Source organism: Marmota flaviventris, chromosome 5 (genome assembly GCF_047511675.1).
Source record: "Marmota flaviventris isolate mMarFla1 chromosome 5, mMarFla1.hap1, whole genome shotgun sequence".
Lineage (NCBI taxonomy): Eukaryota > Metazoa > Chordata > Mammalia > Rodentia > Sciuridae > Marmota > Marmota flaviventris.
Window position 1 is genome coordinate 108057957 of NC_092502.1, and position 26991 is coordinate 108084947.

The 26991-nt window shown below is 37.3% G+C and overlaps 2 protein-coding genes across 3 annotated transcripts in view; one reads left to right on the forward strand and one right to left on the reverse strand.

The window, feature by feature from the left end:
• The first annotated feature begins 852 nt into the window (after positions 1–852).
• Positions 853–26177, forward strand: Hexb (hexosaminidase subunit beta). The gene is given in 15 exon segments (XM_027927603.2): positions 853–1173; positions 5059–5204; positions 8571–8636; positions 10423–10469; positions 10741–10851; positions 14391–14492; positions 17034–17163; positions 19444–19624; positions 20312–20398; positions 21606–21678; positions 24304–24478; positions 25356–25446; positions 25591–25695; positions 25997–26036; positions 26038–26177. Coding segments are annotated over 15 exon segments (1635 nt in total). The 5' UTR covers positions 853–913; the 3' UTR covers positions 26059–26177.
• The window catches only part of Gfm2 (GTP dependent ribosome recycling factor mitochondrial 2), a 45259-nt gene continuing 44415 nt past the window's right edge, over positions 26148–26991 (reverse strand). For both annotated transcript variants that reach the window (XM_071612510.1, XM_071612511.1), the window contains one exon: positions 26148–26575. In XM_071612510.1, coding sequence (XP_071468611.1) covers positions 26447–26575 — 129 coding nt within the window. In that variant the 3' untranslated portion in view covers positions 26148–26446. The remainder of the gene's footprint in view (positions 26576–26991) is intronic.

Sequence of the window (26991 nt, forward strand, 5' to 3'; positions counted from 1 at the left end):
CCTCTGGCAGACATCTGCTTCCTGCGGTGGGTGTGTTCAAGGAAAATTAACCAGGGGAAGAAAAGATAACAATGTCTCCCTAAGCTTGTTAGGGAGGGGGAAGCGGAGAAGAGAGAAAAAACAAAACATGTCCTTTTAAAAATAAGCCTCAGCACAATGAGGGCTACATTCAAAAGGTGAAGTGGACCACTGTTACAATCACCAGTATCAGAATCTTGGAAACATTTTGCTGTTAGTCTTTAATTGATAATAAACGTGGCAGTGAGAGTGGGTACTGCAAGTTAAATTTATGTTAAGTATAACAGGAGGAAATAGCATGGCACTGAGGCTTGCTCTTATGGAAGAACTTGACTTTGAGCACGCATCATGTTTTTTTTAAGTCTTTCCTAGCAGCTCTTCAACGTTTCTTGAATATCTGCTGTAGATCTGTGGTTTTAGTTTGCTAGACACAAAAGTCTAGACTTCGGAGCAAATAAACTACCATCTCCATTATCTGGTGTTTGGGGTTGGGGAAAGAAAGAGGTGACCCAGAGGTATGAGTTCTCCCGTTTTACAGAAGCCAGAGCGTGGCCAGAAGGAGCGCCAAGTCTGAAAGCCCTGGCACCGGGTCGAACCTGGCCCATTTCCGACTTTGGCCTTTGGCCCACCTCCAACTTTGGCCATTATGCATCTGAGGATCTGCAGCTACTTGGGAAGCATCCCGGGAATACAGTCTCTGGTGTGGCCTTGGCGAGCAGCCAGGGGCGCACAAGGAAGGTTTGACTCGGGCGTGGAGGCGGAGTCCCGCGAACCGCGCCCGGGTCATCTGACTCGGTGACTCACGCCCAGCCGCCTTCTTCCCACAAGGCCCAGGCGGGAAGTCAGACCTCGGGACTCCGGCTCGGCAGAGGCTGCGGACTGCAGCCCAGCGGCCATGGAGCAGCGCCAGCTATCGCCGCGCGGTTCTGGAAGTCCGTGGCTTCCGGGGCTTCTGCGGCTGCCGCTGCTGCTGCTGCTGCTGGCGCACACCCCGCGCGCCTTGGTCCAGCCCGGACCCGCGCTGTGGCCCCTGCCGCTGTCGGTACAGGATTTCAAGCGCCAGCTGCACCTAGCCCCCAAGGAATTCTCCATCGGCCACGGCCCCAATTCCACGGCGGGTCCCTCCTGCTCCCTGCTGCAAGAGGCCTTTCGGCGGTGAGCGCTCCGGCCACGCGGGGAAGGGATCCGGTCCCGGGGCGGGAGAGGCGAGGACCCCGTCCCAGAGCACTCTAGTTGACCTGACCTAGGTCTCAGGGGTGCAAAATGGCAGGGCGGGGACGGAAAAAAATCGCTTTCCTTCCCTTTTCTGCCTCCTGAGAGACGCCCGGGGTGCTCAGGTACCCTGTTTTGAGTGCAGGATACTAAATGGAACGTGTAAGTTGTCCAGAATCAGTCGCCCTGTTTGCCCTGGAAGGTCAGATGAGATGGATGAGGACACCGCTTTTTGTCGGGAAGTGACAGCTTAGTTGAAGGGAGTCCTATGGCAAGATGAGTGCATTTGGCAGGGCTCAGACAAGCTCCGTTTGAAGGCCAGGGATTCCCCAAAGTTGACTTCGTGTACCGGGGGGGGGGGGGGGGGGGGGTGTCTCTCCCGCTGCTTGCAGAAAACTCCTCTTCAACTCTGTTTCCATATACAATGTTAGATGTTCTAATCTAGTTCTTGTGGCCAGTGCATCGGCAATATCTGCTTTACTTTTTGTTTGGTAACACCAGTCATGTGTTTGTTCTGCTTCCTCTTTTACAGATCCCCTCAAATCTTTGATTTATTTAACCTCCCATTTTCTCCAATCCAGGGAGGGCAGCACATAGAGCTAGCTTGCTAACCACACAATTTGCAAATACAGGTTGCATTTGGGGATATGTTTGAATGTGCCAACTGCTGACCCTTCATCGTGAGACCTATGTAGGTGGGACTGTCCTGAAGGATTCTGCCTTCTTCCACTCCCAGATTCTGTCTCTATGCCTAATAGATAAAAGTATAGTTAATTTCACCAGCAGGACACGAAACAGCTGGTGGGAAGACATAAAACCAGCTTAAGGGAGCTCAGAAAGGCCCAAGATGTTAATGGAAGAAATGGCACATTCTCTGCCACAAGAAAGTTCATATTTTCTTTTTGCTTTATACAACTAAATGGATGTTGGCACCCTGTTGAAGAAGATGTGCTCTAATGAGTCTTTGGTATTGAATCTGCTAAGAGTTTGGAATGCTGTGGCCACTGGGAAGATATAAAACCAAAGTGGTTGCTTGTCTTGGGGGATATTCAGGATTGTATGAAAATTTACTAGAAGGTCATCTAAAAGAAGATCATGACCAGGATTGGAAATCTCTAAAATATACCCTTACCATGCTTTGTGGTTCAGGTTGTAAAATTGGATTTTCATTTTGCATGGTGATAGGAGTATGGCAAGAAAGCATGAGCGATGTAAGTTAATGGTGGATAAATAACCAGGACTTGAATCGGCTGTGAGATGGTTTGAAAACAAGGCTTGGTATTGTAAGACAGGTATAAATGTTATTACGTGAAGTTTGCCTGACTAATTCATGACCTGTATAGGAAGCAGCTAATAATTATACCTGCCATTGTCAGGAAGCAAGTTATAAAGCATGGCTAAGACTTGAAAACATGCAGACAAGCATTCTAGGAGCTCAGGAGCAGCAGGTTTTGTCTCAGAGTAAAAGCGTAATAGGGTTGGAAAGATTTGGAGATTTGGGGTGTTCAGAAAGCTCCAGGTGGTCAGGAACACACACACAGCCCAGATTCTAGAGTTTTCAGAATTGCATGGCTCCTATCTCTGAAAAGCTTGAGCTATATCACACACTTTGCTTTGAAATAGGATGCTGTTCACAGGCAGGGAGTTTGGCTGTTAGGTGCAAGCCTGCAATGTCACCTACAATAGGATTTCCCACATGCTTATTTTTAAAATGAATAAGTATCTTTGCTCCTTGAGTTCCTGAAAGCTTAACTAGCACCTAATTTAGTTCTCAGACAGCCAGCAGCTTTAACCTTCCTCGCTTTCTGTGGTGTTGGGGATCGAACCCAGGGCCTTGCACATGCTAGGCAAGTGATTTATCCCTAACTTTATTCTCAACTTCTTTAAGTTCTTTTTAATTTTTTTTTATTTTTAATTGTGGCAAAATACATATACAATTTATCATCTTATTTTTAACTATATGTTTTATGGTTTTAATTTTTTTTAAGTATGTCAAGGTTTTCCAGTGAGAAAGTTCAGCCATTCTATTTTCTCACTGGTTCAGAAATGGTTTTTAGCAGGGTATGGTGGCTCATGCCTATATCCTTCCATTTCTGGAAAAGCACAAGATGGGGGGGCAGGTGGGATTCTGGGCATTTAACCCAGGGGTGCTTTACCACTAAGTTACATCCCCAAGCCCTTTAAAAAACAATTTTTTTTTTTTTTTTAATCTTAAGACAGGATCTCCCTAAGTTGCTGAGGACCTCACTAAGTTGCTGAGGTTGGCCTTGAACTTGCCAGCCTCCTAATCACTGGGATTATAGGCATGCACCACTGAGCCTAGCTACAAGATGTTCTTACATATGCTTAGCATATACAACCTCTGATTTATCAAAATTTATAAAATATTTAAACCATTGCTCTAAAGCCTATCTGATCTTTATTCTTCAGCACCTTAAAATTTTTATTTAATATTCTCTTTTTTCGGATATGTGCTAACATAAGGCACATTTTAAAGGCTCTGGTGAGAATTCTGTGGGCTGGTGGGTGCGAACATTTTGGAGTTACCTATCACCTATCTTATTCAGCTACATTACTCTTATTGAAAGGTAACAGGAACCCAGACTCAGTCTAGCTTAAGCAACAAGAAAACTTAACTTACACAATAGGAAGTCCACGGGTAGCAAAGAATTTATGGCTAGCTGACTAAGTGGCTCAACCGAGTCACCACAGAGCCATATTCTTTCCATTTCTTCTCTGCCATCTCTAGCATAACTGCAACTGATTCAGGCATCACAAGAGTTTTCTTGTGTTTTTTTTCTGGAAAGGAACACACATATGTGCCCCATAACTATTAAGAATTGGTTTCTATCCAGGCGCAGTGGCACACACCTGTAATCCCAGCAGCTTGTGGGGCTGAGGCAGGAGGATCAGTTTAAAGCCAGCTTCAGCAATTTAATGAGGCCCTAAACAACTCAGTGAGACCCTGTCCCTAAATAAAATACAAAAAAGGGCTGAGGATATAGCTCAGTGGTTAAGTGTCCCTGAGTTCAATCCCTGGTATGGAAGGAAAAAAAATGGTTTTTAACAGGGTATGGTGGCTCATGCCTATAATCCCAGCAACACCGGAGGCTGAAGCAGGAGGATCACAAGTTCGAGACTAGCCTCAACAACTTAGCAAGGCCCTAACCAACTAATGAGACCCTGTGAAAAAATTAGTCAGTTAGTCAAGGGTCCCCTTGTTGTGACCAAAATACCTGACAAGTCAACTTAGAGGAAGAAAAGTTTTTTGGGGTTCACAGTTTCAGAAGTTCAGTCCATGGTCAGATGACTCCATTGCTCTGGGCCCAAGATGAGGTAGAACATCATGGCTGAAAGGCCTGGTGGAGGAACCGAGCTTACCTCTTGGCAGCCAGGAAGCAGGGGTTGAGGGTGGAGGGAAGATGACCCCTTCAAGGTCACATCCCCAGTGACCCACTGCCTCCAGCCATGCCCCACCTTGCCTAGGTTACCACCAAGTTAGTCCATTCAAACAAGGATGGATTGCTTTGGTTATAGGTCTCATAATCTAATCGTTTCACCTCCTGTTTTAACAAAGGAGTTTTTAGGGGACACCTCATATCTAAATAGTAACAATTTCATTCTCAGAAATTCTGATTCTGAAGGTCTAGGCATCAGGATTTTTTTAAAGTGGCCCAGGCAAATATATGCAATTTGGGGTAAAAATGTCTGGCTGGACTGAGTGGGTGGCATAAATTGGAGAATTGACAACAGTGTCCACGAGCACATAGGCACTTAAAATTTGGCTAAAACGCTTTTATATTTTATTTAAATTTTTACCTTCCACAGATACCATGACTATATTTTTGGTCCCTACAAGCAGCAGCGTCGACCTACTAACTTTAAAACTGGAGCACAATTAAATCAACTTCTTGTCTCAGTTGTCCTTGAGTCAGAGTGTGATGCTTTCCCCAGTGTGACTTCAGATGAGTCCTGTAAGTACCTATTATAACAGTAATATAAAAACAGTAGAAAATCTATATATACAATAAATGCAGCACTCAGAATTAACCAGGGGTGTGTGTGTGTGTGTGTGTGTGTGTATTTTGTTTGGCAGTACAAAACTTAAATGTACCTAGATGTAAATATAAGCACATAAACATTGCCTTGAAAACGGGAGTAATTCTGTACATGTGGATTCTGCTTTTAGGATATTTGCTATTGTATTCTTTTGTAAAATAATATATTATAAACATTTAGGATGTCATTAAATATTCTTTTGTGACCTCATTTTTAATGGCTCAATAATGTTCTTTCTATCATTGTATTGATGAGTTTTCTTGCTGATAACTCTTATTTTTGGACATAATTTCATAATAATTTTGGTCTTTGAAGACAATCTGTGCTTATAGGCATGATCTCTGTTTATAATCTGATTTTACATATATAAAGCAGAATTGGGGGCTGGGGTGATTAGAGCTGTTTCATATGACAATATAATCAACATTTGCCCTATGAGTTTTTTGTTGTTACTAGAATATTACTCCTTAGGACTCTTCCTAAATTGTTTGGAAGGTATAAACAATGAGACATGCTTTTTCTAAGGGATGTGCTACCTAGAAATAGTGTGGAATTGCACTAAGTAATCAATGAGGGGCAATGTGAGAATATATGTAATATAAGATTAGTGCAAGAGAGACCACAGTGGGGAATTGGATGTAAAGATAGAAATTTTTTAGAAAAAAAAATTTTATTTGAAAAAGATTAGCAAATATTTTAGAAAAGAGTGATATTCTTTGTTCTCAGAATTCTTTCCACAGACAGTTAAGTGCAGGTCTTCATCTTCCTGGTAGAGATGAAATTTCTTAATGCATCCCTTTGAAAAAACAGCTTCATTTCTTTTTAGTTCTACAACTATTCTCCAGAGAGTAATAGGATAATTTACCAACATCAGCCATGTGATTTCAGTGGGTACTCAGCCCTCAGAGGGTACATGAAGTAGTTTTCACAGTCTGAATTGAGACAGAAGTGGCCAGTGTGTTGCCAAGGAAACTTTTCTGTCTTATTAACGTCAACAATACAAATGACAGCCTGTCAGTTCTAGAAAATGGACTGTGGAAATGGAATGGAATCTTATAGCTTATCTTCCAGTCAGATCTGCAGACTCTTTAATCTGAAAGGGAAGCTTCTTCAGATAGATGACTGTGAATTTTTCCAGACTGAAGAATAAACTAATTTTAAGTCTTTATATCAGTTGATGATAATGTTAAAAGTAACACATATGAATTGAAATAACAAGATAGTAAATGTCCAGAATGTAAGGAAACATTAAAAGAAATGACAAGTGTCAAAGCATTAGGTACTGGGGATGATGCTCACTGTGAAGAGTAGTCATCTAACATACACAAGGCCTTGGGTTCCATCTCCATTGAAAAAAAGTAAAAAAAATAAATAAAAAAATAAAACCAAACAAGTACTATCTATTAAAAATAAAAACAGGCATACCCTAAGAACTAGTTTTTGCTATAGAGACATAGTTACATACATCAAGGATGTTCAATGCAGATTATCCGTAATAATCAGGATTTATAAACAAAATTAAAGGTCTAACCATCAAGCTCTAATAAAAAAAAAGTTTACAGGCAAAAAAAATTAAATATCTATCAATAGAGGAATGGCTATCAAGTCATTCCACACTTAAGGTTCAACAGTTAAGAACATAACAGGCAGAGCTGCCAAGATAAACTTCTGAGTTAACAAGGAAGTTGTATAATATATACCTGAGGATACTATTTATATGTCAACACACACAGGAACTTGCACATAAAACAATACATTTTCTTGTTTACATGTATGTACATGCCCAAGAAAAGAACTAGTGTTTCCTCTGAGGAAGGTAGAAAGAGCTAGACAGACATCTCAAAGGGGATTTCAGCCTTATCTGTAATATTTATTTTTAGAGAATATTTTGGATATTATTTGTATATGAACCTTCCAAAAACAAAAATACTTATATGCAGACAGGTACAGAAGGAGGTAACTGAAGAGTCAAGATATTGCTTCTACTCATCAGGGAGATGATAATTGTTAATAATTGGTTTTTGAATAAAAATTGAAATTCTATAGCTGTATATCCATGTGTTAAGAAAACCAAACCTTCTAATTACCATAAGTGTTATTTTTCCAGTGAGTTGAATTAGAATCCTTTTTTCATATCATCTAGACTTCAGCTTTTGGAAAATGATTGTCATCAAGTACTCCAACGTGTCTACTACTTCTAGGAGACTGTGAAGTTACAATGTCAGTGGGGGAAAGTAGCTGATTAAGAATTTGCTATCTAGAGAGGAAAGGGTATGGCAGTACTCAGAGTAGCAATACAGTAGCAATACTGCCTGTGTTTTGCAACTCTAATGGAAAAGGTTGCTGACAGAAGACTCTCAGTTGAGAGTCACCTGACTGATACAGTTCTTTTCCCTATTGCAGCCAATTGTCTTGTGACAGTAGTCTGGGTGATAGAGGGTAATGATCCAGACCAGAGGATGCAGTATCAAATCATTAACCTCCAGCCCTGAGTGTCTTCCCTAAGGCAAAGTCTACATTTGTTATGCCCTTTAGCTTTTAAGCTGTGTACTCTCCTTTGCTTTACCCTGAACTGGCTCCCCAGACCTCTCTGAAAGATGAAACGAATATTAGGTCAACCTTAGCAGAGTGGGATTTCAAAAATTGAGAGATGATCTCCTCTTTGCCCAGAGGCAGCCAAAGAGAGCCCCATTATAGAAGGGGACAAAGCTGAATTAAGCTAAAGGGAATTAACAAGAGTCTTAAGGCAGATTTCAGATACTATTGAGGGAAGCTGGGTTAAGGACAAATGGGAAAAAACCTGACAGGAAAAGACTAGAGATAACTTTCTGGCCTTAAGGGGAGTAGAAATTTCGAGTGATCAAGGAATTGTGGGCATTGAGGAATGTTTTTATTTTTGACCCCAAAACCTTAGCTTAACTAGGACCCTACACTGTGGAGGCACAATTGGAGAGCATAACTCTCCTGAAAGGAAAAATGAGGTATCATGGTGATGTCACCCAAGTCCCTGACTGGAGCAACTCAACAGAGTGCATGCTGATGCTGGGACCAAGGGAAATGGAAATGCACAAGCCAAATACAGTGAAGTGAAGAGCTCACTTTTAGGCAGGTAGAGCTTAAGAACTTAAGTTTAGGACACCCAAGTAGAGATGTATGGAAGGCAGTTAGAAAAGCAAGTTGGTGCTCAGAGAAAAGAATGGTGCAGAAATATCAATGATATGTTTAACAAATATATTGTGTACTATTGAGGGATTAACAGAAGTTACCCCCCACCACCACAGATTCTTTACTTGTGCAAGAACCAGTGGCTGTCCTCAAGGCCAACAGAGTTTGGGGAGTATTGAGAGGTAAGTTCTACACCGTTTCATTGTTAATTTCTAGTAAAGAAACATATTCAGTTGATGCTTTGTGAAATCAAACACAGCAAAACCGCTGCCTTGGACCTGTTACAGAATGCTTTATTGAATAGTTCCAAAATGAATTCTGTGAAAGATTCACTCCTTAAAGCACAAAGAAACCTCATTTGGCCTTTTAAAAAATGTATGAGGGTTGGGCCAGGGATGTAGCTCATGGTAGAATACTTGTCTGGCATGCACAAGGCCCTGGATTTAATCCCTAGTACTGTCTGTACACACACACACACACACACACATATACACACACAAAAAAAAAATTTAAAAAGTGAGTGTTATTATACTGCGGTGGAGCTGCTGTTCATTGATGTTCCTGAGACTGTAATGTGTATAAGGCTATAAATGACTCCAATCTGTTCTGATTAAAGGATTTTGTGTCAGTTATCATTTCTTGCTGTCTTCAGTAGCAAGCAAACTCTTCCCCAGTTTTAAATTCCTGTGGATAAATATAACCAAGTTTATAGGAACAATGTAAAAAGAAAAATGTGCTCTAGAGTTGGGTACAAGCAGTTGGCGAGGAGAAACCTTGAAAGCTTTTCCTATGAATTTCATGATCCAAACCTGAAAATTTGGCTTAGGGACATTTACTTCTGCTGTTCAAAGTTTCTTTTACCTCCTCTTCTAGGTAGATAAGAAAGATACTGTACTGTCTTCTAAATACCAAGTTTTTTGTTTGTTTTTTAAGCAGCTCTGGGCATTGAACCCAGGATGCACCACCACTGAGCTACATTTCCTTCCCTTTTTCTTCTCTCTTTTTAGACAGTCACTCAGTTTCCCAGTGTGGCCCCAAACTTGAGATCTTCCTGTCTCAGCCTCACAGTAGCTTTGATTATAGGCATGTGCCTCCACGCCCAGTTAATAACAGGTTTTTTTAAAAGGAAATTTTTCATATGAGCTAACCAACCAAAGTTGCAGTAATTAAAAATAAAAAAAGCTTTGGATTTGATTCGGGTTATCTAAAATAATCATTGTTAATGTGTTTTTATAGCCATAGCCATATATTATAATCCTATTTCAAAATAAAAAATGAAAATATTTATAGATATTACTACAAATATTACTGTAATCATAATCGCTTGGAGTTTTTATATATAATAGTATGTGGTTTTAAGCTTTTATTAGTTGGATCTTTATCTGGGGTCTGTTCAGGAGAACAGATCCTTATTGTTATTTGTCATGATCCTTAACAATGTGAAGAGCTTTAGAGAATATGTAACTAGATCCTAAAGAGTCTTTATTTTCTCTTTACTATCAGACTTTCAAAGAAATATACTCTAAACTGAAATTGAGTAGAATGTCGTTTAAGGGGAAATTTTGTAGTTATCCTTCCCAAACTTGTACTTAAGGAGGATCAGTTGAGAAGGAATAGCAAAAATGACTGAACTAAGTTTAAAATTTTCCCTGGCTGTGTAGTGGTCAGCTAGAATGAATCTGGATAAAGTCAAGTCTAGCCAGAGAATTAGCCTGAACTAGAAACAATCCACTTGAGTAAAAGATGTTCAGGAAGAAAGCTTTGCAGCCATAAATAAAACACCATAAGGAAGCCTTGATTTTAGAGAATATGTTAGAGCCTAGATGCAACACTACCTTTTAGAGGGTATAGGTATAACTATATTTAATTTTATTTGCCTTACCTGCTTAAGAGTCTGTTTGGATGGTATAACATTGGTCTCAACTTATTGTTTTTATAAGTTAATGCAATAAATTTTACTTTTCTCAGGTTTAGAGACCTTTAGCCAGCTAGTTTATGAAGATTCTTTTGGGGCTGTAAGTATTATTATATATTACTAAAAATTATTTAGTAATATTATATATTACTAAAAATTACTGTTACTGTTAGAAAAATGTAACCTGTTCAGCTTTTAGCTTCAGTAACTTCCTGAAATTTCTTTTCCCAAAATTGTTCTTAGTGAATGTAAATTTGATTTTTTGTTGTTGTAAATGAATCTTGTATCCAGTACTTGTATAGGTGAATATAATCTTCATTGAACCCAAATCCTAAAGCTAAATCAAAATTTTATTTTTTATTTTCTCATAGTTCACCATCAATGAATCCAACATTGTTGATTCTCCAAGATTTCCTTATCGAGGTATTTTAATTGATACATCCAGACACTACTTGTCCGTTAAGACTATTCTTAAAACTCTGGTAGGTAATCACTTTATTCTTCTCCACTGTCCATTGGGAGATATGTCCCCTTGGTGTTTTGATTTTATGCTGGTTAATTACGTTGCCATGCAGGTTGGAGAGCAGGATTTGTTTTCTTCTAAGACACTGGGCTTTCTTCTCCCTCCTTAGGTAGTGTATTTCCTCAGCTGTGAAGTGAAGGCTCTCTTCAGGGATCACCCTCCTGTTTTCATTGGAGGATCACAGACAACATGTATTTAGCGAAGTTGGTTAAGAAAAAAAATAGTTTGACTGCTGTCACTGGCCCTCTATGTGTACCTCCTTTGTCAAATCGTGCTAAATTTTTGGTTTGAAATACAGGCTACCATACTTCTAATTACTGTTCTTTGATATTGTGACCTCTACTTTTTAAAAAGTGGCATAGAAAGAGAACTAGGTGCTTCTTTATACCTAGGGAAGTATTCCAAAGGAACATGGAACCTCATAATGGGAGTTAGGAAGAAGGCTGAAAACAGTTTTCTCACACAGACTTTTTATTGGTTCATCACCACCAATACCTGCCAATTTGTGGGGGTAGGGATTTTCCTCTCATGTTTTGTGCAACTTCACTTGATTTATGAATATATCATGCTACTAAAAATTATTTCTGCATTTATATTAATACCTGGCATTCTTTTCCCAGAGACATTATTGTCACTTTTATGAAAGAAATAAATTCTTAGTGTAAAAATTTCCAACTATACATAAGCATAAAATAGGCAGAACAAGTAGTCATCCCATAATTTCATTTACCAAAGATATCAACATTAACTTTTATGTCTCTTATTCTAGACTTTAAAAATGTTAATTCAATGTGACTTTTCTGGTGCTGAGGATCAAACCCAGGGTCTTGCACATTTTAAGCAAGTGTTTTATCACTGAGCTATGTCCCCAGCCCTATGATGTGACTTTTTAAGAAACTGAAATGAGATTGTACTTTAGCAGCCTTTTCAAGAATTGAATATTCCATTTTGTATATTTAAGCTCTCTGATGCTGAGACATCAAGGTTGAATTTATTATAATCATAAACAGAACTGCAGAATAAACATTCTTACATATATGACATATGTATTTATTTGTATGCTTGTCAAGATTATTATTTTTTTTTTTTTTTTGAGGATTAAGTCTTAGAAGTGAACTTCTAGGCTTAAAGATGCATATTTTGTCTTTTGATTCCTCTTCTTATTGGCCAAGTATGTGGTATGCTTATTCTCCCTATTTAAAGGACCTTATTCTCTCTATACCATATGCTTGGCCAATAGCAGGCACATCTGTGCCATACTCTGCTGGCGGATAAAGTTTTATCTCCTGGTTTTAATTTGGACTTCCTTGTTCATTCTGTCTCCTAGAATGCTAATGCCTTCCTTTTCAATGTTATATGTGTAGATGTGTCATTGATACTTTTGTATACTTTTCATATACTATTGTAAAATTTTTCTAACTTTGTTTTTTAAACTGTGTTTATTATATCTTCTGCCTACAGAGGTTTTTAATTCGTTTATGAAGTAATATCGTTCAGTCTTTAGTTGTTTTGGCCTTTGGAGGTATACAAGAAAGGCCTTCTCCATGACAGGGGTATACATATAAAAATAACTTGAAATTTTCTTTTAGTGTTTTAGTTCCTATTAAATTCTTGATTCAGTTAGAACTTACTTTAGTATATTATAATGATAGATATTTTAATTTTAGATTTTCCAAATGGTTACCCAGTAATCCCAACATCATTTTTGAGCAATCTATAATTTCTCCATTGCTTTCAATAATTCCCATAAATGTAACAAGTCAGTTTTTTAACTTTGTCTTCACTAGTTTATCTTCTTGCACCAGTACAGATGGCTTTAGTTTCTAAAGCTGTAGAAATTTTGTCTTTTGCTTTTCTTTTTTTAAAGTAATTTTAAATTTGTAAAAGTACCAAAAACTTGTACTTTTTACCAAGACACCCCAGATTTAAGTGTTGTGCCTACTTCTTTGTCTGTATCAGAGGTTGGTAAACCACAACCCAAGGGCTGAATCCAACTCTCCACTGTTTGTCAGGAAGAACAAAAGTGGTGGTGTTTTTTGTGTTTTTTTTTTTCTGCCACACAACAATCAACACAGAAAACTTCTGTGACCTTAAGAGATGTGGGGATTTCTTCCCACTGGATGGCAAGCAATCAGTTCTGCAACAGATAATAGCTGGTGTCCTCTGATCACATCCAATTCAGACAGTATCCTCCTGGAGATGGTGTCAGATGGCACAGGTTGAGGGCTCACTCTCTGGACTCCTCTTCAGACTCTGGTCCTAAGCTCCAGGTTGTTTTACCTGTGCTTCTGACTGACCAGATATCCCTTCTCCTCCTTGGGTTCAATTAATGACTCACAGAAATAGGGGAAACGCATTTACTTTACTATAAAGGATACTGCAAAGGACATAGGGAAAGAGATCCACTCTCACTGTGCCACCTCTAGGAACCTCCTTGTGTTCAGCAGGCTGGAAGCTCTCCAAACCCTGTCCTTTTGGTTTTTTGGAGACAACTCTGTTGAAATGTAGTAGACAGAAAGGGTATGACCTAATGCTAACAGATTGGGTGGGTAACCCACTAAGGCCTGTCTGCATTAGCATTTTTCTTGGCCTGTCTGTGCAGCATTTCCCTCCAGGATATGGGGTAGGACCCCTTTGGAATGAGGAAGGTCTTAAAACCTACTATCAACAAGAGTATGTCACAAAATTTCTTTATGGCCGGCTCTAAGACACAAAGGCCAAGGAAGAGTAGAGTTTCCATACTCACCACGGGGAAGAGAAATTTTGATTTCTTATAGCCTGCTTGGAGAGGGATTTATGAGCCAGAAACCATGAACCAAACCAAAAAATATATATCATAGTATCACAACCCTCTATCTTTGCAAATAAAGTTCTACAGAAATACAACTACACATGTTTGATTACATGCTGTCTTAACTCTACAGCTACAGAGTAGAGTAGTGGCAAGAGAAACTACATGGCTTGAAAGCTGAAATATTTACCATCTGACCCTTATGTAAAGTTTGCTAATCCCTGATCTATATTAAAATCCACAAGTTTGTACTGATACAATTAATTCCAATGACCACCTTTTATCTGTATCTAAAATCATATATTTTCAATATATTTAATTATAGGATTATCGGCCTTCATACTTATATGAATGCCCCATTTCCCTCTGCTCAATTCCCAAACACAATAGCAGCCAAGAACTATTTTCTGTTCCCATCAGATCCCTAAGTACTAGGAATTTTATAGGCCTTTTCTCTTCCCATAGAGCAGTGTTACAGCTGTCAAGAATAAATAGTCTGTGTAGGCTTTTTGAATATTGAAATGTTGTGTAAGCCATGTATGATAAAGATTTTATGTTTCTTCCATGTTCTTTCTTTACTGAAAAAGAAATCTTCAAAGGAGGCTGACTTATTGGAAGCAAACCTAGATGTAGATATGTAATTATCTTGTGCTTTATATTGTATATTGAATCTGTGGTATATAATTTGTAACATGTTTTGCTTGCAGGATGCCATGGCTTTTAATAAGTTTAATGTTCTTCACTGGCACATAGTGGATGACCAGTCTTTCCCTTATCAGAGCACCACTTTTCCTCAGTTAAGCAATAAAGTAAGTCATTCATATTACTGTATCATGTCTTATAAAAATCTCTGGTATAGCTTCTTTAGAAGTTTTTAACATAGGTGTTTTTTCTTATTAATTATCATTTAAGTGTAAAATATATTTATGGTTTAAAATGTTTTGGGGGATGGGGATGTTATGTTCCTGTTATTATTATTGAAAATGTTATGTTATTGTAAATGTGAGTAATCTCTATGGGCAATACAAATAAAATTCTAAAAACTTTATGTAGGAAACATGAATAATTCACGAATATCAATAGTTAAGGTTTGTCAAGTAGTCCAACAGTGTATTTGTTTTAAACAGAATTGTTTGGAACTGTGTCAATGGGTTATTTCTTTTTCTCTCTGAAAACCCATATGAAGTAGAGAATTTTAGAGATGAATGCCTTTTCATAGAAAACTGGTAGTTTCTGTTGGAAGTATTCGACTGGACTATTATAGGAAGTGGGATTGGGGAGATATTTGGTGTCACCTAGTTTAATCCCCCTATAATACAAAGTAAGCAGCCAACACAGAGACGTTCTCTGCCTTGTAATAAGGCAGACACAAAGGCCAAGGAAGATGAGTTTAGTGCAGTTAGGAAGGAACAGGGGCAGTACTTTAAATTCTGTCCTCTGGCCACAATGCCAAAACTTTCTCCAATGTTATGATGTAGTCTAGGCTGAAACGCTAGCAGCACTTGTGTTTTTGTTTTGGTTTACCCTTTATGACAGACCATTTCAAGCATATACGGAAACAGAGTAATTGAATTCCCTTGTTTTTATCACCTGGCTTCAATCATGTACAAGGCAATCTGTCACTTGTATTCTGCAGACTGTCTCACCACTTCTGGACATCATCTCTCACTTGAAAAGAGACCTGGTATTTTAAAGAAACATAATCATAGCCAGGCACAGTGGTGCATGTCTATAATCCCAGCAATTTGGAAGATTGAGGCAGGATTGCAAGTTTGAGGCCAGCCTCAGCACTTAACAAGACCCTGTCTCAAAAAGGGCTGGGGCTGGGGTTGGGGTCATGGCTCCGCGGTAGAGCGCTTGCCTGGCATGGATGAGGCATTGGGTTCAATCCTCAGCACCAGTAAAAATAAAATAAAGGTTATAAAAAGTAAAATAAAATAAAATAAAAAGGGCTGCAAGAGTAGCTCAGTGGTAGAGCACCCCTCATTGCTCTGGTTCAGTCCCTAGTACTATGAAAAAAATATAACAATATGCTACTGCAGCTAAAAAATTAATAATCTAGATACTCAGTGTTCACATTTACCCAAGTATCTTTTCCTCTTTGGGGAAGGGGGGCAGTGGACAGGTACTGGCGACTGAACCCAGGAGCTCACTAAATTGCTGAGGCTGGCCTGAAACTTAATGATCCTCCTGCCTTAGATTCCTGTGTTGCTGAGATCATAGGTGTGTGCTACCAACCCCAGCTCCTTTTTTATAATTTAAAAAAAAAAAGTTTTATTTATTTGCATTGAAATATAGGTGAGGTCTGGACACTGTAGCCAATTAATACACCTGCTAATTATCTCTCTCTTTTTTTTTTTCCATTATAAATTGTGGCTGAAGAAACTTGAGATGTTTGCCCCATAGCTTCCCACAGTCTGGGCTTTGCGGACTGCTTCCCCACTTCTCCCCTGTACTTAACTGTAAACTGACAATCAGATGTACTCTAGATTAGATACAAATTTGGTATAGGGGGTGGAGGTTCAAGACTATTTTTCACAAGTTGAGTATTTATGGCCTATGCTTTGAGAAAGGTGCTAAGCAATGCCTTTTAATGGACCTTATCTTTGGTTATAACCAACATGGAGTTCTAATTTTTCAAGTGATACAAATGGGACTGAGGTATTCTTTAAAAACAATTGGGTCACTCAGACTCTAGGGCGGAATTTTTCTAAGTACATAGTAATTAGCCCATTAAGTCCCAAGTTTCCAATTCTGTGAATATTTCAATGAAATTGACATAGATGCACTAAAATAGGCTGGAAATCTAGTTTCGATATTAATATTGTATAATTATAGTATGTTATATAATTATGTCAATTACTATATTTATAGGTGTTCTGCACCTGTGATAATGGGATAAGATGGATTAAAGTAGCTTTGACAGACAAAAAGCTAGGCTTTGTTATAGTGGGTAAATTTCAATTCTAAAATTGATAAGGGTAATGTTTTCAGAGGTTTCAACTTGGAGACAAACTTTTTGTTTCTGTTTTGTTGTATGGTTCCATGAAGTTAGAATACTGGTGGAGACAGAGCAATCAGTAAATATGGGATTAATCCAAAGTGTTCCAAGAACATATTGGTAAAATGATTTAACAAAAGCCCCCAAATGGTGGTTGTCCTTTGAATATGTGTGATTTAGCAAAAATTTGCTGTTTTCTATAGATCTCCTACTCCTGAAACTAACACTATATTATTTTTAAATGAATCATCCAGCATTTCATGGACTACTTAATATCAAAATGCAAACAGAATTGTTAATAATTCCCGAGTCTAAATCCACTTTGAACATTTTAACTTGAATATTATAGGGAAGCTATTCTTCGTCTCATGTTTATACACCAAATGATGTTCATATGGTGATTGAATATGCCCGATTACGAGGGATTCGAATCATACCAGAATTTGATAGCCCCGGCCATACAGAGTCTTGGGGAAAAGGTAAGGCATTTGTGTTTTGTAAGTTGTGAAAAGCGAACATTTCAGGTCTCACATCTCTCATTTACAGATTGCTGTTTGGTCATTTTTTTCTTAATTGTGGTTTGCACAGTGGTAGTGCTATTGACAGATATGATTCAGTAATTATTACATATCTACTGTGAAAAAATCACTTTGTCTAGATACTGTCTAAAGTAAAAAAACTGAAGGAAAAAGAAAACATAAAAAATGACTACAGCAAATAGAAAAAACAGTTTCATGGATGAAGAAACACTTAAATGAATGTATTCTTTGATTTCTCAAAAGCATTTTTTCTGGTGGAATAGCATGAGGAGAGGCATGCAAAGAGTGAGATGTCAACAAGAATTTCATGGGAGTAGAGTGTGGCAAACAGTAGAGGGCGACAGAGGGCAGTGATTAAGAACTTGGGCTCTGTTGCTACACTGTTTTGAGTTTGGATTCTGCTTCTGCATTTAGAAGCTAAACCTTGGGCAACTTATATAACATTTCATCTTCTGTTTCCCCTTCTGTAAAATGGGGCTATTAAAAATAAGTACTATGTAATTATTTGGAGGTTTAAATAACAAATATAAAACTTTTTTGTGGAATATAAAACTTACAGTACCTGGCATTTACCACTGCCCAATAAATACTGTTGTTATGCCAAACATAAGAAATAGTGAGAAATATATTTGGGAAAGTGTAGAAGGCCCTGGTTGAGGAATGTGAGCTTTATCAGGACACCAGTGTAAAGTTTCTGAGCAGAGAAGTAACATGATGGGAGCCATATTTGGGGAAAAACTGTAAAAAGTGACAGCTTGGGAAGAGACTGAGGTTCTAGACCAGGAGGGTGATAATGGAAATGAAATGTAATGGAAAAATATTCCACAAATATAACTAACAGAACTTTGCAACTGATTGACTCCAGGAAAATGAACTATACAGGTTGGTTATCTCCTTACTAGAAGTGACAATCAGAAGCTAGAGAGGGAGCTTGTCATCCAAACTAGAGAAACCATATCCCTGCTGGTTGGAGTCAGTAGTCTTCCTGCATAAGAAATAAACAAAAATTGTAAAAAGGAAAAATGAATTTTTCCAAAACTGGAGAAAAGCAGCTAATTTGTTTTCCCTGGTCCTATAGAAGAGGTTACAATTTACAGAAACATAAGCTAGCAAGTAGAGTTAGCTAGGTAAATTGCTAGCCAGAGGATATGCCACGACTTCTGTTTGTCAGGACAGGAGAAATTTCTCAGTCTCTATTCTCAGCATGATGAAATTTAAAGGAAAAAGAAAAAATAATTGGGGCTTTTAATTTCAAAGAGGTTCTATTACAAGCTTACAGGAATGGAAAATTTGGCTTTTGTTAGATCATATTTGAAGTGCAGCTAGGCTTTCTAGTAGTATCAAGCAGGAAATCTGAAATATGGGTTGGAGCCTGAGAAAAAGGGTTGTAAGAAGCTGAAGATTTGGGAATCATTGATATCTGCAGTGAATAAAATCTCAGACACCAGGTGGAAAGGGAAACAGAGACAAAGAGCGTTCAAGAAACAATTCTCCCTTGTTTTACTTGATAGAAATTTCCATAGTAACTTTTGGTAAACATGCTTATCTCTTCTGTATAAAATCTCTAGCCAGGTGCTGTGGCGCACGCCTGTAACCCCAGCAGCTCAGGAGGCTGAGACAGGAGGCTTGCAAATTCAAAGCCAGCCTCAGCAAAAGTGAGGTGCTAAGCATCTCAGTGAGATCCTGTCTCTAAATAAAATTCAAAATAAGGCTAGAAATGTGGCCTAGTGGTCAAGTGTCCCTGAGTTCAATCCCCAGTTTAAAAAGAAAAAAAAAAATTCTTTTGAAAAATTCTTATAGCTTTAACAAAATAAAGTTCAGATGATCCTGACTTAAAGTTCTGCTTAACATTTTTTGCTTTACCATGATGTCAAGTGATGTGCTTTCATTAGAAACCATACTCTGAATTTTGAAGTTTTCCTAGATCACTGATTTGCTTCAATAGAAAGGGCACTTAAGGAGCCCAATTCTTGGCCAGTTCAGTAACCACAAGAATAAACAACCCATGCTCATAGTGTACTATGAAGCTGAGTTGTGATATTTGGTAGGTTAGCTGGGTTAAATGCAATTTTTACTTAACAGTATTTTCAACTTACAATGGGGTTTATCAGGATGTAACACCATCATAAATGAAGAAGCATCTATATCACGATGATGCATAAAACCAGGTCTTTGAGATTGAATACTCTTTTCTAAAACTGAATCTGTCTTCTCTTCTAGGTCAGAAAAACCTCCTGACTGCATGTTACAGCCCAGAGCAACATATACAAGGTGTTGGGCCTATTAACCCCACTCTAAATACAACTTATGCATTCTTGACTTCAATTTTCACAGAAGTCAGTAAAGTGTTTCCAGATCAGTTCATTCATTTGGGAGGAGACGAAGTGAATTTTGAATGTTGGTATGGCTATTCTAAATCCTTATTTATTTATTTTTTTTTAAGTGTTGAATTTGAAGTAGGTGTATAGGGCGCCACATGAAAAGGGAAGATTTGGGATTCAGTATCTCTGCTTTCTGGAGTATGTACTGGGCAACACAACTCCTGACATGGATTTTTGAAGAAAATTTGGGTAGTACTATAAAGTAAAAGCTTAGGAAGGAAATCAAGTTGCTAAAGATCATGGAGATTAAATAGTAAGAGACTAGTGAATAAGAATACCTTTAGTTTAAGAGGGCAATGATTAAATGAGGGATTTTTCAAATATTCTTAGATTTTGCAAATAGCTCTAGCTAGAGGAAATCAGTGAGTAGGGAAAACGCTTGGGGTGTTTTTTGTTTTGTTTCGTTTTTTTATGGGAAGCCAGCTTCTAGAAAAAGAATTGCAATGGAAAATTAAAATAACTCATAATTAATATTTTAGGCTTCTTTTCTCCCCTACCAACTTTAAGCCTGCACATTGATGTTAAGGATATGTGCACTTAAATAATAGATCAGTAGCTATATAATCCCAGCTCCTTGGGAGGGTGAGGCAGGAGGATTCCAAAGGCTGGGGAGCCAATCCCCAGCACTTAAGATTAATAAATGAATAAATAAATAAATTGGGTATATTAAAACTTTAGTGAAATTTTAATCACCATTTTTGTTTAAGGGCATCAAATCCCAAAATCCAAAATTTCATGAAGAAAAAAGGCTTTGGTGAAGATTATACAAAACTACAATCTTTCTATATGCTAAAGTAAGTTATTTGAATGCCTATTGCTATCAATGCTTTTGTAAAAATTTAAGTTATTTAGTACTATGTGTTATTTTTTCATTTTGTCTCCACACTTTGCCAAAGTCTAGATGTTGTGAACAGCCACTGAAGAAAGAAGTAACGTACACTGCTTTTTTTTTTTTTTTTTAAATCACTAACATGGTGACTTAATTATTTTGCAATAACTGTTGAAATACAGGAATGAAATCATCTGTTAAGAGCTCAGCTCAAAGCCCTTGGCTACCTGCAAAATCTTCACCACTATGCAGGTCCTGGAATTCATTTCCCTCTTATTAATTCCTAGAATACCTCTTTTACTTTTTACCCATGCTATACAATATGGTAGCTGTAGCTACATGCAGCTGTTTGTTTCTAAAATTCAAGTTAAAAAAATTCAGTTCTTTAGTTATATTAGCCCCATTTCAAGAGTTCCACAGCTAGATCAGGTTAGTGGACACCACAGTAAAAAATGCAAATATAGAATATTTCCATCACAGCAACATTTCTACCGGACAGTGTTGCTCTGAACTACTAATTGAATCGGCCAGAGTTAACGTTTTAGGCTTTATGGGCCACATTTAGTTGCACATCCTCTTTTAAAACAATACTTTACAAATGTAAAACTCATGCTTTGCTCATGAGTCATACAAGAACAGGTTGCAGGCAGTAATTTGCTCTGTATCATTTATTTGGCATGGCCACATTCCAGCCTTTTCCTATCCAGCCTTCTACAAGATGCATTCCCATTTATCCTGCAGTACTGCCTAAATGCAGTATTTGTGGACTGTCAGCCAACAGTGGAATATAATTTAGGTGATATGACAGGCTAGATGATGGTGTCCTTTATTCTAAGATACCATGAAATTACCAAAAAGTACTGTTTGTACTTTCCTGAAAGTTGGCTACCAATTCAATTTGAGGCCACTTCTTTGTATTTTAGGGGCATACTTAACTCATACATAGCAAAGGGCTATTAATTCCCTCTATTATGTTAGATTCTTGTGCCATAAGCTAGAAAGAAGGAAGTCCTTGGGTCATTGTGCAACTTTAGCTGATTTTGTATAGCCGTGTTATACTGAAAGATATCTTTCAATGTTGCAAGTAATCCTTGGTAGAGGAATGTACACATTTCAAACATATTATTAAACTTGTACTCTGAAATAACTTTGTAAATTTTTTATAATGCTAGGCTTCTGAATATTATTGCATCCCTAAACAAAGTACCCATCGTCTGGCAAGAAGTTTTTGATAATAATGCACAGGTAAGAATTGTGAAACTATCTGATCCTGATGATATGTTTGATATAACGCTTCCTCTTTCTCATCTCTTCCCCTGTCTCATTAATCAGAAGTTGGAGTATTCTGAATTAAGTTCCTTTTTATTCAGAAGGGCCGAACAGATAAAAACAAATGACTCTTTATGGCTATTAAGGTAGCTTTATAGTAAGTTGTATTGGGTTTTTATGTGTGTGTGTGTGTGGGGGGGATATATTGTCTTTATTGTTTTTATATAGTAATGGTACACATTTATGAGGTACAATGTGATATTTTGACTCAAGAATACATTGTGTAATGATCAAATTAGGGTAATTATCATATCCACCTTAAATTTTATCTTTTTATACTCAGTACATTTAAAATCGTGTCTTTATTTTGAGACATGCAAATACAGAACATTGTTAACTAATGTTAACTAATGTCATCCTGCTGTGCAACAGAGCAGCAGAACTCATTCATCCTATCTAACTATAACATTATGGGCCTGCCTAGAATAGTCAGGCTACCCCCCCCCCCCCGCCCCGCCGTAAAGGTTGTGCTTCACTTATAATCTGAAGTGCTCTTTTTTTTTTTTTTTTACTTTTTCAGAGATGATTTAATTTGTTTTAGTTATACACAACAATAGAATGTACTTACATACTTTGATATATCATACATAGATGGGATATAATTTCTCATTTTTCTGAGTATACATATTCATCCCAGGGATGCAAGGTTGGTTCAACATACAGAAATCAATAAATGTAATTCATCATATCAATAGACTTAAAGATAGGAATCATATGATTATCTCGACAGATGCAGAAAAAGAATTTGACAAAATACAACACTCCTTTATGTTCAAAACACTAGAAAAACTAGGGATAACAGGAACATATCTCAACATTGTAAAGGCTATCTACGCTAAGCCTCAGGCCAACATCATTCTAAATGGAGAAAAACTGAAGGCATTCACTCTAAAAACTGGAACAAGACAGGGATGCCTTCTTTTACCACTTCTATTCAACATAGTTCTTGAAACACTGGCCAGAGCAATTAGACAGACGAAAGAAATTAAAGGGATATATATAAGAAAACAAGAACTTAAATTAGCTCTATTTGCTGACCATATGATTCTAAACCTAGAAGACCCAAAAAAATCCACCAGAAAACTTCTAGAACTATTCATCAAAGTAGCAGGATATAAAATCAACACCCATAAATCAAAGGCATCAGTGACAAATCCTCTGAGAAGGAAATGAAGAAAACTACCCCATTCATAATATCCTCAAACAAACAAACAAACAAAGATACTTGGGAATCAACTTTACAAAAGAGGAAAGATCTATACAGTGAAAACCACAGAACCCTAAAGAAAGAAATCAAGGAAGACCTTAGAAGATGGAAGGCTCTACCTTGCTCTTAGGCAGAATTAATATTATTAAAATGACCATACTACCAAAAGCACTCTACAGATTTAATGCAATTCCAATCAAAATCCCAATGGCATTCCTCATAGAAATAGAAAAAGCAATCATGGAATTCATCTGGAAAAATAAGAGACCCAGAATAGCTAAAGCAATTCTAAGCAGGAAGAGTGAAGCAGGTGGTATTGCTATACCAGACCTTAAACTATATTACAGAGCAATAGTAACAAAAACCAGCATGTTATTGACACCAACGCAGGCAGGGAGACCAATGGTACAGAATAGAGGACACAAAGACTAATCCACAAAATTATAATTATCTTATATTAGACAAAGGTGCCAAAAACATGCTCTGGAGAAAAGATAGCCTCTTTAACAAATGGTGGTGGGAAAACTGGAAATCCATATGCAACAAAATGAAATTAAACCCCTATCTCTCACCATGCACAAAACTTAACTCAAAACGGATCAAGGACCTAGGAATTAAACCGGAGACTCTGTGTCTAATAGAAGAAAAAGTAGGCCCTGATCTTCATCATGTGGGATTAGGCCCCAACTTCCTTAATAAGACTCCTATAGCACAAGAATTAAAACCAAGAATCAATAAATGGGATGGAATCAAACTAAAAAGTTTCTTTTCAGCAAAAGAAACAATCTGTGAGGTAGTATTGTTGATGTGAACTTTTGAAAAAATAGTACTTTCTGAGTGTCAGAATTCTTTATTTTTCTTGGGGCAACTAGGAATTTGCAAATAAGTAAAACAGTAGTGTGGTATAAAATGGACTACAGTGCATATCTCAGTTCACTGACTCACAGGTGTCCTCTATAGGCAAAAATTAAGCATCCAGGGCTGAGGTTGTGGCTTATCGGTAGAGCGCTTGCGTAGCATGTGTGAGGCACTGGGTTCGATCCCCAGCACTACATAAAAAAACTAAATAACAAAATAAAGGTATTGTGTCCATCTATAACTAAAATTATTTTTTAAAAAACTAAGTATCCAGTCTTGCAGTTGATGAAATGTGAATAGTGATGGAAATGCACAAGAGTAAATAGCTGTACACTGCACTAATCTTAAGGAAAAGGGGAAAGAAAATGTTTTTCGAGAACCTTATAAAGTTATGTTCCTAGCCATAATGTGTTAAAACTGTCATCAATTGTATTTACTAAACTTAATAATGTATATTGCAATCGTGACTTTAATAGCTTATTCCAGGTACAGTAATTGAAGTGTGGAAAGATTTAAATTATTTTGAGGAATTAAGGCTCATCACAGCAGCTGGCTTCCCTGTAATCCTTTCTGCTCCTTGGTACTTGGATTGGATTAGTTATGGGCAAGATTGGAGAAAATACTATACAGTGGAACCTCTTAATTTCTCAGGTAAGTGAAACAAGCATCATTACCTTGGTTTGTTAGTTTTCTTCCTTAACCTCCCACCCACAAAAACTTAATTTTCTTCCTTTTATGCTTGATGCTTGATTTTGTTTATTCATTTAAAAAAGATTCAGTATCATTTTAAACTTTATAAAAGAAACCATGTACTTATTTAAATAAAAACTTAAAAGTATACCCTTAAATTTTATGTCCATTTTCACTGATCAGTCTTATCATTTGCTTCCTATATTTGAAGATGTTTGACTATTACCTTTTAAGACATTTATTCCATGAAATTCATGTGTAGTCCTAGGGTCCTGGAAATAGGTGTCTTGGGAGGGGAAGGGAGTGGAAAGGGATGTCTGAGCAGTAGCTTCACGCTCTCAGACCCCCCTCATGAACAGTTCTCCTTTGTACATTAGTCTTTAGTATAAAGTTTCCTTTGAAAAAGGGTTTTGCTATTAAATTTTAAAGATCTGACAAATGATATGACTCTCTGCATTTAATGAGAATCAAAGGATCAAAATTACTATAAAAACATTATTAGGTATTCAGTGTTTTTTTCTCCCTATAATACCATGAGTTAAAAATTGAAGGTAGATCATAGCTCACTAAAAAAAAAAAAAAAAAAATAGTCCAACTTGTATTTTCTGGGAAACTATTAGTAGAAAATGGGGGAAAGATGGATTCTGCTGTCCAAATATTTGTATAAAACCATAATGAAAAAGTATCTTTAATACTAGCCCACCACATTAGTCTATGTATGCTAATAAGCACTTTATAACTATAAAGGTCCTGCTGCCTACAGGAGAGGAGTATTGCCTCTGTACTTACTTTGAATTGCAACTGCTCAACTTATATCAATTAAATGATTTTAATGCAGGTACTGAAAAACAGAAAAAACTTATCCTTGGTGGAGAAGCATGTCTTTGGGGAGAATATGTGGATGCAACTAACCTTACTCCAAGATTATGGTAAGGAATTTAAGTGAAAAGATTTAAGATGCTTTAGTTTTCCTTCCCTGTGCAAGTAGGAAACAATTAAGAATTTGCTCCAATGTGTAACTTAAGAAAACATGAATTCAAACTGCTTTGGGAGACATATGGTTTAAATTTCAGGCCTCGGGCAAGTGCTGTTGGTGAAAGACTCTGGAGTCGTGGAGATATCAGGGACCTTGGTGATGCTTATGCTAGACTAACAAGGCACCGCTGCAGAATGGTCAAGTAAGACAAATATTTTTCCAGCTAGGGTACCTTGAAGTTCATTATTTGTTGTTAACTAGTTTCTGGGGTTGTGTTGTTTTGTTTTTGCTATAAACAGCAATGTCAACTAAGAAGTGGTGACTTAATGTAAAGGAACATTTTTAGGTGAGAATACATTATAGGAAGATATATTTGAAGTTAGTGTAACTTATCTGCCATCTTAAAAAGTAGATTAAATAATTGAGAATTGCTAAATTACAGCATTAATAACTGGGAAAAAAGCTTCTAACAAAAATATTTTATTCATGTTATCTGCCTACAGACGTGGAATAGAAGCAGAACCGCTGTTTACTGGATATTGTTAACCATGAGAACAAGCTGTAACCATGTAAACATGATAGAAAAAGACCACAACAATCTGTACTACAATCAACTTGATTTTGAAATCATGTAAATTAAGATCTATGGGACTGTTTTTGAAATAAATTATTTTTATGATTGAATCTCTTATTTTACATTACGTACAGAAAATTGGCATCTTTCTTGTGAGAGAAGTTAAACAAAGGAATAAAAACCTTACAACAAATCTTCATATAACTTCATAGACAAACAACATGGTTCAGGTATATTTACTATAAACAAAGCACATTCTCTTTTAAGGTAGAATGGACAACTCCAGTCCCAGTTTTTTGAATGTACCAAAACAGTGATTTGTCCAATAAATAAAATAAAAACTGGTCTTACTGAATTTCCTTCCAAGGACCTAAAACATTTAGGATGAACCACTTCTCCGGGTGAGCAGTGTACGTTGGTCTTGAGGATTCATGGCTTGATAAGTAGATAATTCTATGGCAAAAGTAGCTGAGCCTGATGTAAGCGTTCGAAGCACAGTTGAATAACCCTAATCAAAATAATTTGTTACTGTATTATCTTTTTTAAAAAATTTTTTCTTAAATATTTATTTTTTAGTTGTAGTTGGACACAACACCTTTATTTTGTTTATTTATTTTTATGTGGTACTGGGAAACGAACCCTGGGCCTTGCCAGTGCAAGGCTGAGCCACAACCCCAGACCTTGTATTATCTTTTGACACAAGTGAAAGTTGACATGTTGCTGATGAGGCTTAACCGTAGCACTTTTTTCAGAAAAATACTGGATTTAAAAATACTGTGGAGAGGGGCTGGGGTTGTGGCTCAGTGGTAGACTGCTTGCCTAGCATGAGTGAGGCAATGGGTTCAATCCCTGGGACCACATAAAAATAAACAGATTAAAATAAAGGTATTGTGTCCATCTAAGAAATAAAAAAATATATATTTT